This window comes from Melopsittacus undulatus, chromosome 3, assembly GCF_012275295.1.
Source record: "Melopsittacus undulatus isolate bMelUnd1 chromosome 3, bMelUnd1.mat.Z, whole genome shotgun sequence".
NCBI lineage: Eukaryota > Metazoa > Chordata > Aves > Psittaciformes > Psittaculidae > Melopsittacus > Melopsittacus undulatus.
In genome coordinates, this window is record NC_047529.1 from 114,938,563 (window position 1) to 114,951,610 (window position 13,048).

The following is a 13,048-nucleotide window of genomic DNA, read 5'->3' on the forward strand; positions in this document are numbered from 1 at the left end:
CCATTGCGAGGAAAACCAATGGCTCCAGCTCCAGAATAAGGAATGAAGAAAGGCTGGGGCTTTGTATGGAAAATAAAATTAAATCTTGTTAAGTGACATTCACTGGGGTAAGAAAATTGTAATAAGAGATTCTCAGATGTTGGGCTTAGGGATATACCATGATTACCAGTTAGGGATCAGGAGTAGTTCTTACCTAACATTAGGTATACTATTGCATATCTACAGGGAGGATTTCTGCTTTCACCTGGCATTCTACTCTTCCCTATTGGAGGCAGGATGCTCAGCTAGTGATCTGCTCATGTGAGCTGTCCCTGGTTTTCTGTATTCCTGCAATAAGGAAACCAGAAGTACCTAGAACAATGTATGGTGGCTTAGAGATATAAGTCTGGATGATGATTTCAATTTGGTGTGAACTGAGGGAAATTAGTCCACAGTGTGAATGCAGAATTTACAGGGCCAGTGTGGTTTAACAGGTGAGGTACTGCAGGCACCTCTAGGAAGGCACTCTCTGAAGATCAGAGCTGTTTTCTGGCTCAGGCTCTGCCTGCTGTACGCCTTTAAGATAAGTTACTTTGCCAGCTGGAGCCGAACCGAGGCCTTTCCTTGCAGGAAGACGCTCTCTCCATCCTGCAGCCAGCATTCCACAGGTGCTCTTTCCCTACCTCGTTACATCCTCCCTAATGATCCATCCCAACCCCACCACGATCACCGCCGTCGGGGTCCCTTTAAGCGGAGGCTCCGCCCGTCCCGGCCCGTGCTGCCAATGGGCTCCGCGGCCGCCGCGCCGTTTGTTACAAGTTACGCGGTGCCTGAGGCCAGTGGAGGAGTGATGCGGAGCTGGTGCGGAGCGGTGCGGGACCCGCCTGGGGCCAGCGGAGCCCGGGGCTTCGGCCCGCACTGAGCGCTGCGCCCCATGCTGCCTGTCCCCTGTAGCACGCTGCCAGCTGTACCTCCCTCCTTTATGAAGCGTAGCCGGGGAGGGGGCTGAAAGCGAAGGAAGTTTGGTGTTTATCTGTAGGCTTTGGAAAGGGGTTCGTTCTGCCTCCCACCGCCGAGGGCTGCGGGGCAGAGTGCGGTGCGGAAGAGAGAGGGGCACAGCTGGAGAGGGCTGTTCCCAGCCTCACCCTGCCGCCGTGTACCTGGGGTGCTGGATGCGAGCTCTGCGGAGCTCCTCCGAGCGCAGCAGCGGCGGCTCGGCAGATGTAAGAGGCGTGTGTGTACTTAACCCTTTCTTGGCTCCTCGGATTTGTACCATGCTGAAAATCCTCACCAAAAAGCTCAGGAACCAGAGTTTGAACGAAATTCAGCCTTTCCAGCTTAAGGTAAGAACAGCCCGTTTGGTCCCTGTTGTTTTTTGCATCCTTCAGTTAACTAATAACGGGGCTTTGGGAAGCTAATAACTTGCAGTGTTTATTATGCCAGGCCAGTTTCCTCTCAGCCAGTGTGCTTAGTTGAGCTGGCCTAGGCTGTGTTCCCCTTACCGAAGTCCTGTTTCTTTGCTCTCAGGGTTATGCTGCACAATTCAATAGGTAATACAGAAAGGTGGATAAAGGTAGATGTCTTTGTCCTTTAGAAGTGTTTACTTTTAACAGGGTTCACATTTAACTACATAAGCATTTGCCTGTCTGTCTAGTTACCTCTGTATGTGTGCAACCTCCCAGCCCTTGCCAGGCTAGAACACCACTGTGCCAGGTGCTATACAAACATGGTTTGCCTAAAATGCCTTTTTACTCATTTGCATTTGCCTCTTCTGGTCCTAAAGCACAGATTCTGAGCTGGAGTTTACAGTCTGGCTCACTCCACTGACCCCTGCTTTTCAGACTGCTTACATCCTTTCTTAGTGCTCAAAAGAAAAGTGAGGCTCACAAATCCAGGATAAGGAATATGTGTGCCTTTACTGCCACATTCAAGGAGGAATTTTGGAGCCATATGCAATGGGATAAAATGGAGTCATGGGGAGTGAGTTACAAAAAAATACCAGATCCTGACTTGGCAGAAGTGTTGTGAACTCAGGGATACCCCCTGTAATCAGCAGAGCTGCTCTGGATTGGCATCAGTACTGTGGGAAGTGTAGTGTCTGGCCACAAATCAAAGAAGGGATCTGGGAAAAGTAGCAGCCCTCGTTGCATTGAGTTGGGGGCTGGGGATTCGTATACCAGGCTCTAGTGGTCTTTTGTATGTGTTGCACAGGGCGGATTGCTGTGTGGCTGCACTTCTGCGCACTCACTGGACTGGCTGATGGCAACTTGGTTAGAAACAGTGCTGATGCTTCCTCAAAGTTTGCTGTGTCCGTGGACTTCTTCCTTTGGGGATTGCACATTCTATGGTTCTGGGAGGAGGCAGGATTAGGCTTTATTTTTGGAAATAAGGTCAATGCTTTAGGCTGTAGTGGACCTATTCAGTGCAGTGGATCTCTGCAGAGACTGGGGAGGATTTCTCTTGAGCACTGTGTTTCAGGGCCTTGTTTGTCTCTTGGACCCTTCAGTTGAGAAACCAGGAGAATCTTTGGAAAGAGCTCTGGGGGTATATACACCCTTCAGGATGCTTGGAGGCATGCAGGAAAACCTGCAGGAGTGGGTATCTGCAGCCATTTTGTCCATACTGGTGCCAGGGGTTTGTGCTGCAAACAGGTCATCTACATTTTTGCTGGCTCAATAGAAAGAGAGGTTTAATCTTGCACTGGTTCTTGCAAGGCTGATGCACAGAGCATCAGAGGTATCGTTGTGGCCTGCTTTGGGGAGTGGTATAATGGCTGGTATACATGTGTATGGGCAGAAAGCCAGACTTTCAAACTCTGGGTTTATGTATGTTTTGTGGGCCTTTGGGGATCTTGTGCAGCTGCTTGGTCTTGGTGGAGCCTTGTGTCAGCATCTATAATCACTTAACATTAACAACCTGCAGTGCTCTATCTTAGGCATTGGGCCATATCTCCTCACAGGTGTGGACAGTGTGTAGGTGTCACAAGCAGCAGGTGGTGTGGGAGCTTCCCATGGCTCACTGCATGCACCCTTTGACAAGGCCAAGTGTCCTGTACCATCTCCCTCTATTGCCCTCAGATGACATGGCATGGACCGGACTTCTGCCTTCTCAGCTTCCTCCTGCTGGTCTGTGTCTCTACAGGTTTATATATTTTCTGGCATGTGTTACGTGCATTATTTAAAAGGCTCAGTTTGCTGTCTTGAAACCTAGTGAAACCTTAGTTAGGTGTGAGCATAAAATCAGGTCTATAGTAGTGTAAGTGGAGAATGAGCATCTAATTTGGGTAGAATAGGAACTGCTCTGCATGTACCACCCAAACCAAGAGCTTTAAAAACAGTGTGCTTAGCTGCTCTTCTCCTTCATTACCCATTTGCTTTTCTACTTTATGACCTTTGTTGGAAGTTCCCGAATTCAAGGAAAAGCAAGCTGCTGTTTTGTTTCCAGCTTGCAACAGTATTACCATTAGGCGAAGTCCCAGGAGACTGTCCTTGGATAAACTGTCAACTCATTCTTGTAAGCTTGGGAGAAACCTTGCATTGTCAGCCAAGCTCTGGAAATCTTTTCAGGATGAAGTTTCTGCCCACACTAAGGGCTTCACTTTGGTACCATGGGTACTGAACAGGTTTAATGTTGCTGTGATTGGTCTTCCTAGTTTTCCCCCCGCTGGAGGAGCTGAGAGGCTGCCATTGCCTCCTGTAAGTGAAACAAGGAAATACACAAGCTTTGGGTGTTGAAATAATCAACTTTTCTTCTTTTTGTTCCCTATTAAAGTTGGTCTTTAGGCAGCTGACAGCTAACACTGCTCAGAGGGCTTTGACTCAAGAGGTCTGGTGATGAGTGTTGCTGAGGTTAGTGTCTCTTTTATTGTCCTTCCACCAGAAGTCACCATGAGGGGCAGGGAGGGATTGGCAGACTGATGTTTCACCTGTTGTTGGGGTCCTGCTGCCAGCAGTCTGTGGTAGGGGTGGCTAGGCTGTGAAGTGTGGTAGTTAGCGTTCAAATCTGACCCCTTGGAAGTCAGGTCCTGCTGACCTTGCTGCCTGCCCACTGGGCACTTGTTCCACTGTAGCAGAGGTGGGTAAGTGGAAGCATGTCCACTCCTGAGCTGTCATGGTTCATAGTCCAGCCAAGTGGCTTAGAGTTCTTCAGCTGCTGTGGCTAAAGCATGAATTGGTATAGAATGGTTTGGGTTGGAAGGGACCTTAGAGCTCATCTAGTTACAACCCCCTACCATGGGCAGTGACACCTTCCGCTAGACCAGCTTGCTGTCCAGCATGGCCTTGATCACTGCCAGAGATGGAGCTGCCACAGCTTCTTGTGGCAACCTGTGCCACTGTCTTTCCACCCTCACAGGGAAGAACTTCCTAATATCTAAATCTCCTCTTTCATTTTAAAGCCATTGCTCCTTGTCCTATCCCTACAGGCCCTTGTAAAAAGTCCCTTTCCAGCTATCTTGTAGGCCCCTTTAGCTGCTGGAAGCTGCTCTGAGGTCTCCTTCTTTTCTCCAGGCTGAACAAGCCCAACTCTCTCAGCCTGTTTCCATAGGAGAGGTGCTCCATCCTTCTGATCTTCTTTGTGGCCTCTTCTGCACTTGCTCAAACAGGTCCACATCCCTCTTGTCTTGTTGCCCCCAGAGCTGAACACAGTTACTGCAGGTGAGGTCTCATGAGAGTGAAGTACAGGGGGAGAATGACCTCCCTTGACCTGCTGGTCATGCTGCTTTTGATGGAGCCCAGGATACAGTTGGTTTCTGGGCTGTGAGCGCACTGCTTGCTCATGGTGAGCTGCTTGTCATCCAGCACCTCCAAGTTCTTCTCCTCAGGGCTGCTCTCAATCCATTCTCCTCCCTGTATTTGTGCTTGGGATTGTCCCAGCTGAGATGCAGGATCTTGTACTTGGCCTTGTTGAACATTAGGTTTGCACTGGCCCTCCTCTCCTGCCAGGCCTGTCCTGGTCCCTCTGGATGGCTGTATGCTGACCACAACACACAGCTTGATGTAGTCAGAGAACTTGCTCAGGGTGCATTGCTGTTGAGTACCAAGTCCTTAGGAGTATTCTCCACCAACACAGTAAGCTTTCTACTAATGAAATGCCTTATTCATCCCTGCACCTTGGGTTAGGGTTTTCTCACACAAATGTGTTTCTTCCAAATCCCTCTTCAACTCTTATGCCCTTGCACATTTGTGTAGTAGCTAAAGTGTAGGTGTGTATTTTCTAAGCTTTGCTTGCAAGCAAGCTCCTTGGGGCAGGGAGCATCTCGTTGGAACAAGTCTGTGCATTGCCAGTCAAACTAAGCCCTTAATTTGTGGCCCTAGGTGTTATCAGAATGAAGTACTTGGATTGTGGGGTGTTAAAAAAGTAGCTGGCTGGAACATGCAGCTGAGGAAAGCTGAGCACTTTAAGGGTGGCAATTCCATTCCAACTTTGCTGTCGACACAGACAGCTTTGGAGGTGATACAATTGATGTTTTAATCCAAAAAAGTAGTTAAATTACTTATGTGCTTGGCATGTTCCTTTTTGTCCTCGGCAGAGTAAGACAGACGTGTCTGTCATTTCATTACTGTTCATCAATGAAATTAAGTCATAGGTGAGTCTGTTCTGGTAACATGGGAACTGTGGATGACATGGAACATGGGTGTCTGTTCCATCAGGGAACTGCAGATGAGGCACTAACAAAGCCACTGTATCAGCTCTCTTCACATGCCCTTGCAGCTTGCACAGGTGCATGCACAGCACTGGGGACCAGCAAGTCATGTTGGTTATTTTCTACTGGCACCTGTATCTGGAATCAGCTGTGAGATTCCAGTCTGGCCAGCCTGGGAATCATCCTGATCCTTCCTGTGCGAAGGGGTTTGCTTGGCTGTGCAAAGTGAACCTCAGGCCTGCAGGCAGTGACTTGAATCACTGTCCTGGTGGCAGCTGGTTATTCTGCAGAGCCAGGAGTGCGTGATTCAAGGTTTTTTTCTCCTCAGACCAAAAGAAGAGTGAAGTAGAGTCATTATTATTGGTGCACAGTGGGTGTGCTTTCAAAGATCTGTGTAAGGGCTCATGCTTTGTATGAATGAGGACAGATTAATTTCCTTCTTTCTCTGGGCTGATTGCTTGTCACGTGCTCGGCCAGTCTCTGCTCTTCAGGCTTGCTGAAGACAGCCTGGTGCAGTGAAAATGTACCTTTGTCTGTCTCCTGTGGTGTATGAAGGTTTTGTCTCCTTCACGGGTTTTTCAGCACATCTCAGCAAGCAGGTTCATTCCTCCAGCTTTGCTTTTCCTCCTGTTAGCACCTGGTAATGTTAGATCCTTCTGATTTGCCTTGCTCTCGCTCAGGAGGGACACAAGCATTTGCATCAATGTGTGTAAGTACAGTTTTGGCTATTGGAGTATCTGTGAATGTGCCTAAAGTTAGGCTTGTGGTATTTTTGACTAGACGTATGTTAATGGGTTAGAAATGCTGTGATAGACCCTTAGCCAAGGGAAAGGATAGAACAGGCAATCCCAGCCACTCAGAAACCTCGAGTTCTTGAGATTTATGCCTGAGGCATTGTAAAATAATAGGTTTGCAAATCTTTCTACTTGGCTTCTAATGTCTTAATCTTTAAGGGTTGTCATCTTCCCTGTGCTGACATCCAGTGCTGATAACCTCCTGTAATGACTTAATTCCAGAGAGTTGGACTTTAGACAAATTGCAGATATTGCAGATACAGCATAATGGGCAGTTCGCTGATGTTGGGATAGTTCAGTGAACATCCTCTCAGCTGCCTTCTCTCTGACTGATAGGAAAACATGGACTAAATTAAAAGAAGAAAAACGTGCTCACCAGTGTAATGAAGAAATATCATTGGTTTTTGTTGTATTTCTAAGTTCTTGATTTTTACTTGAATGCAAAATGAATTCTGAAAAGGTAATACTGTGTATTGAACTTTTGCATGAAGTTAAGCAGGTAAATCCATTTTGTTTTGATGGACTTTGCACTTAATTTCCTGCTGTCATGCACTGTCTTATAACTCCTGAATTTACTGCACTATTTGGGATGCTAGAAGTTTTCTTGATCAGGAAAACAGCTTATAGTTCAAGTGAAAATAGAAAGCAGGCCCAGGTCATAACTTACTTTAATTATGTCTTGCAGAACAGTGAGTTCACCTTTTTTAAAGTAAAAGGCAAGGCTTGCATCCACTGAGAACATCTCTGAGGAGCGGTGGGTGGCAGGGCCAGTCTGGCCAGCTCCTCTGGCTGTACCTCAAGCACGCTGGGGCTACAGAAGTGTTGTTGGGATGCCTCAGTATGGGAATCAGGGGCAGTATTCCCTTTTCAGTGAGAAATACACTACCACCTGCAGCGTAGGCAGTGCCAACCTCTCCTAGCCCCATGCATTTATCTGTAGCCCCTGTTCTCCTGTTCAGTGGGATTGGGGTTGCCTGGTGACCCAACTCTTCCTAGCAACCAGCATCACAGGTATGTGTGCACTCAGGGCTGTTTTCTCTGCAGTAACTGTTGTACATGGTTGTGGGCAGAGCCTGTTTGTCCTCTTGCCATCGTTGACCAGCAGAGTAAGCCAGCTAAGCTGTTTTTGAATAGGCACCAGTACCACCCACAACTACTCAGCATGAACACCCAGTCAAGGATTTAGAGAAAAGCCAATTAGTTCTGACCTTTATCTACACAGAAAGCATTCCCTGTGTGGTGCAAACTCTGCTCTGACCCAGGCCTAAAAGTCAATGTAAAGGACATATGGCTCAGTGTGACCTTGCAGAGCTGTCTCCATCCTCCTCTGGACACAGGCCTGCCCAAGCTGTGGGAACATGGCACACAGGTGAAGCACGGCTCAAAAAAGGCTTCTTCTGGACCAGCTGGGTGCCTCTGGGCATTTCTCCCCTCTCTTGCTGTGTTCTTGCTTTTCAGACTCATTATCCCTGCCATGGACTGGTCTGTTTGAACCTGGCCTCCACATGTACCTCAATATATACAGCATTGTGAATTGTTCAGTTGTTGTAGGACAGGCATTTTGAGGGTGGAGCATCTCAGGAGCTGGCTGAGGCAGTGGGAGTGGATCTTGCATGGTGAGAAGTCTCTCTTCCTCCTCTTTAATTACTGCAGCACACCAAGTCCTTGGCCAAGTGAATGTCTGCTGTTCTCCCTGAGACAGCCCTAGCAGAATGGGAATGCTGCAACAAAATACATCATGTGTAAAGCTCCCCTGGTTGCCTCTCTAAGTCTAGCCTTTATGGAGTATGAAATACTGGACACTTAGGAAAGCTTCCTGGTGGGCCTGGATGTAGGAAAGTATATTACTTGGAAGGTTTACATCAAAGCTGTCTCATAGCTGCACATAGAGTAATCCAGATCCTGGGTCTTCCTTAGTTGTTGCTGGTTAGCATAGCTAGTGCCTAAGCCTAGGTAGCCTAAGGAGGTCTTTATTAGTCATGTGTACCGTTTCAGGGATGGGTTGACCTGAGGCTTGTTGCCTGACTGCAAGGCAGGTCCTTATCTGAGTTAGGTTTCTGAAAGGACAGGAGATTCCTGTGTGAAGTACTCCCAAATATTCATTAATATCCACAATGAGAGTAGGCAGACCTTGGTCTAGACCCTTCTAGAGAGCAAATGATTGACTGGTCTTGGTTAGCTGATTGATTGACTGGGCTACATCCCTGGTTTTCAGCCACTGATTGCAAGCTGAGCACAGAGTACAAGTTGCTGATGGCATACAGATCCCATCCCCTCGCACTCATTTTGTCCAGAAATCTGTCTTAGTTTACTCCTTCCTAATGGGCTCACATTGTTTCCATGGTGCAGGCTGTTTTTTAACTGATGTCCTTCTTGGCATCAGAGGCCACAATCTGCCAAGCTCTATATGGGCATAAGAGGAGAAGAAACTTTTGTTTGGTTGAAGAGGGAATTTCCCATCCTGTGGAAAGGTGCCAGGCAGGCATCTAGATCCATCCTTCAGCATGCTGAGCGTGTATCTAGGTGTAAGCTGGGGAAACATAAGATAATCCTTCCATATCCTGTCACCCAGTTATTACACACAAGTCAAGTGGTTGTTCCAGACAGTTGTCTGCAGCCAGGCTGTTTTGTGGGGGGTTCCTTTTTTAATTTCTATTCCTAGAACTTGGTTATTCCAAAGAAATAAAAGGTTTTTGGCCAAAGGCCCATTAACAGGGGAGAACAGTGCTATTTGGTGTGGAACATGTGCAATGAAATAACCTAGAGGCTTAAAAAGTCAGCAGCTTCCATGTATATATTTTTGTTCATAGAAACCCTTTATCCTGGTTTGGGTAGAACAAATCATTCTTGGGAAACCCCTCAGTGGTATTCTGCAATGCAGCTTTCCCTGTCAGGTTCCTGAAATGGTATATGGGGTATATGTAATCATATAATGATTTTTGTGGTGCTTGGACACTGGCTCAGTAGCTGTGGTGAGTTGGATCTGCAAGAACACTGTTGGGTTTTGCATTCATTCCCTTGTTGTGACATTGCAAGTAAATGCATGTGCTGTGTGGCCTGCTTGCATGAATGAGGCTTGAGAGCACCCATTCTGTGATAGACCCATACAGTGTTTCCCCTGGTATCCTACCTCCTGCAGTCACCAGAAGTGGGCACCTAGGGGAGACCATGAGAACAGCACATATTTTGGTCTGTGGGACTTCTCCAGAAGAACTGCTGTCTATACATTAGTAGCCCAATGAACTTCTTTTACTTAAACCCGTCCACTTCCCCCCACCAAATGTTTGCATCCAGAACATCTTGTGGCAAAAAAATATCCCACCATTAACTACATGTTGCTAAAGGATCACCACTGTTTGCTTAGGCCCTACCTCTTTGCTAATTTAATTTAATGGAGGAGACAGTAAACATTCAATTTCTTTCTTTGTGTCACTCATCTCTAGCCCATCCCTCATGTGTGGGGTAAAGAGTCCACCTCTTTGGCCAAATTCTCCCAACTAGGAACCACTTGGAATCCCACAACAAGAGGATTTGGTGCTGCAAAAGCTACTGCAAGCTCTTACATAGTTCTAACTCTTACTTTAAAAGATGCCTGATGGGATGATTCAAAGGATTGCTCGTGAAACAGCATTTGCAAACGCTCGTGAAGGATTATCCTGCATTACTGCCTTGGTCCATGCTAAAATGCAAGTTTGATGTAAATCCATAGAGATGAAACAGCTTATGTCTGCTTGTAGTCAGAAGGGTTAATGTGGGATTTTTAGAGGAGGAGAAGCCTGAAATGTCTCATGTGCTCCAAATGCATTTTCCAGCCTGACTGTAAGGCATTGTTCCTTGTGTTTGCAAATCTGGCTAATGTAGTTCTCTGTGGCTGAGCAGAGGTGAGTGTTGAGTGAGGTCTCCCAACACCGACAGCTTCTCCTCAGCTAATGAGGTATCTCGGGGCAATGGCAGTTGCCCTTTCTGGGCCTTTTGAGAAGGGAATGAAACAACCATTACCAGATGTGCTGTTTATGGCAGCTGCTGCCAGCTATACCCCCGTGGTGGAGGGGATCCATGCAGTGCTGGGGGCTCGCTGTGAACCGTCAGAGAAGCTGGCCTGTGCAAAGGCATCTCTTCTTATCACAGCAATGTCATAACTGAGTTATCCAGTGGGGAGCGTGTGTATTTAAATCCCTATGGCCAAAGCAGGAATGGTTGGCACTGGTGAGCACCCATCTCCCATTCTCCCCTCTCAGTACATGTGTTACAGATAAAATTAGCTATGCTATAGGTGCCTCTCCAGTTCTAAGTGTCCCTGTGTCCCTTGTACTGTCTTCCCCTTATGTCTGTGAGGGTTGTCAGCCTGTGACAAATAGTGCTGCTTTTAATCTGACTGTGTTTGGAGCTGAGGTTCAGCAGCAAATGTGCTATAAATTACAGATGGAGTTAAGCTGCTGTATCTTAATGCAGGTTGGACGAGGCCCCATAATGAAGGTCTTTAATCCTTCAGGCTCCTTCTTGTCTTTCTGGACTGCTGTGCTTTGTGGTGTCAACACTGCTGAGTAACTGCTCCTGCAGAGTGTGAGCCAGGGGAATGCCAGGGCTCCATGCTGTGAGCTGTCAGAGCAGTTGACCCCCTTTGCAAAGGGATCTCTTTGCAGCACAACTGTTTTGTAAGTCACTGCTTCTTTCTGATGGGTGCTTCCCAACATTTTACACTGGTTTTCTTGCTAATTCCTTTCTGAATGTATGTAAAATGCTATCTCCCTGCATAGGATGAGTAATTTAACAGGTGAACATTACTGCTCCAAGAATCTCTGCTGTGCAGAACCGAGTCTGTTCTAGTCTCTTTGCAAACACTGTCTTTTGGATGTTTATCTTGAGTGGAATTAAAAAGGATGATTTTGGTTTTGCTCTTGTAACAGTATTTGCCCAGAGCTTTGGAGAACAGAGCTAGGGTGGATATAGAAGTGTTGGCTGTAAGCATCAGCTGCATTCAGTTCCCTGGGATCAGAGAACATCAAATGTCTGTTGTTTCTGGTGACTATGGAGTTCACATGTCCATGCACCATAGGCTTATTGGTGCTGTATACCGTACTGCTCTGGAGTGATGGTGAAGCACTGGGACTTGTTGGTTGTTTGGATTTGTGCATGTGTGTGCTTTAATTTATTAATTTTTACTTTGTGAAAGCCTCTTGTGTGTTCATCTTTAGTCTCATCTCAGCTTTGCCCTGGGAAGGTCTAGAAGAGGAGGTTTGATGCACATTGACTGCTGCAGGAGAACTGATATGGGGCAGATGAGAGAGTGCAGGGAGCCCAGCTTGCTCTGTGGGTTTGGCCTGTTTCTTGGTGCACCCTCACATTGCTGGAGCCAGCCCCACTGCAGTTGCCTCTGCACTGAGTCCTCTTCTGCACTCCACTTGCAAGTGAGGATTCCCAAGCTTAGGCCAGTGCCCTTGTCTCCTCTGTACTTCTAGTTAGGTTTGGCCACAGGTCTAACTTATTTGCAGGAGCTGTAGACAATAGCTGAACATAATCTTGCCATGTGAACGACACTCAAAACACACATTAGTTCATGGAATTGCAGAAGCACGAGGAAGAGGATTTAAAACAGGAAGAGGACCACACATGCACCTCCTCCTGCCCATCGCTCATGTCCTCACTGTTGTGTGTAAGCATAGTGCTTTCCTCTCAAGGTCTAGGTAATCCAACTTAATGACTCTCACCACTTGCACCCTGAGAGTTGCCAGTCCCCGTGTTTGCCTGTGTTTGTGTAAGGCACAGACAACAGAATGTGTAACACACATTCAACAGAAATGACATTTATATTGTTAACACATTGTGGACTCTGCTACCTGGAGTGACTCTGCTTCTCAAATCTGTTAGACCACTGTCGGGTAAGTGGACTCTGGGCCCATGCAGAAGCTGATGTGTCTGACTAAATGTGCAGCATTCCTACAAAAATACGAATATTCCTGGTTTCAGCATGGAGCAAGCCTGGAAAACAAGGACCTTTGGGTGCTGTGTCCCACTGGCCTGTTCTGCTTTCAGGACTTAGCCAGACAGCTGCTCTATCAAGCAGGCAGGTTATGAACTGCAGGTTTGAATTGGAGCCATTTGCAAGGAAATGGGGAAAGGTGTTTGAAGGCAGAGCTGCTATGAAAATTAAAAAGGAAAATAATAGTAACAATGGAAAGAAAGGCTTTAGAAAGCGTTTCCAAAGGCTGTTCTGGCTGGAAGTTTAGCTGTCGAAGGACCACAGCTGTAAAACCCATATCTAGTCTGGGTAGTCATATCTCATGGATATTTGAGGACTGAACTAAACCTCTAACTCTTCTTGAGGAGAAAGCAGGCATTACGGCTTGTTTTGCTAACATAAATTGTCCCTGTAATATCTCTAAAATAGAAGTTAAAGGAGAACTTGTGAGAGGAATTAGATGTTAATTTGGAGGTCTGTTTGACTCATTCCTTCCTTCTTCCTCATGTTGTTCCATGGCTCAAAACTGCCTTTCGGTGTCTCATCGCTCCTGTTTCCCACTTGTTTAACGAGAGTTTCTTATCCTTGGGAGGCTGGCACCTCCCTCACTGAAGATGAGGCAGTGCCCATAGCAACTGCAGTGATTGTTGACCTGGAAAAATAACACAGGGG

The 13,048-nt window shown here is 46.9% G+C and overlaps 1 protein-coding gene across 5 annotated transcripts in view; it reads left to right on the forward strand.

The window, feature by feature from the left end:
• Positions 1 to 815: 815 nt before the first annotated feature.
• LOC115945820 (uncharacterized) overlaps positions 816 to 13,048 on the forward strand; it is a 53,092-nt gene continuing 40,859 nt past the window's right edge. For all 5 annotated transcript variants that reach the window (XM_034061148.1, XM_034061149.1, XM_034061152.1 and 2 more), the window contains exon 1: positions 816 to 1,322. In XM_034061148.1, coding sequence (XP_033917039.1) covers positions 1,152 to 1,322 — 171 coding nt within the window. In that variant the 5' untranslated portion in view covers positions 816 to 1,151. The remainder of the gene's footprint in view (positions 1,323 to 13,048) is intronic.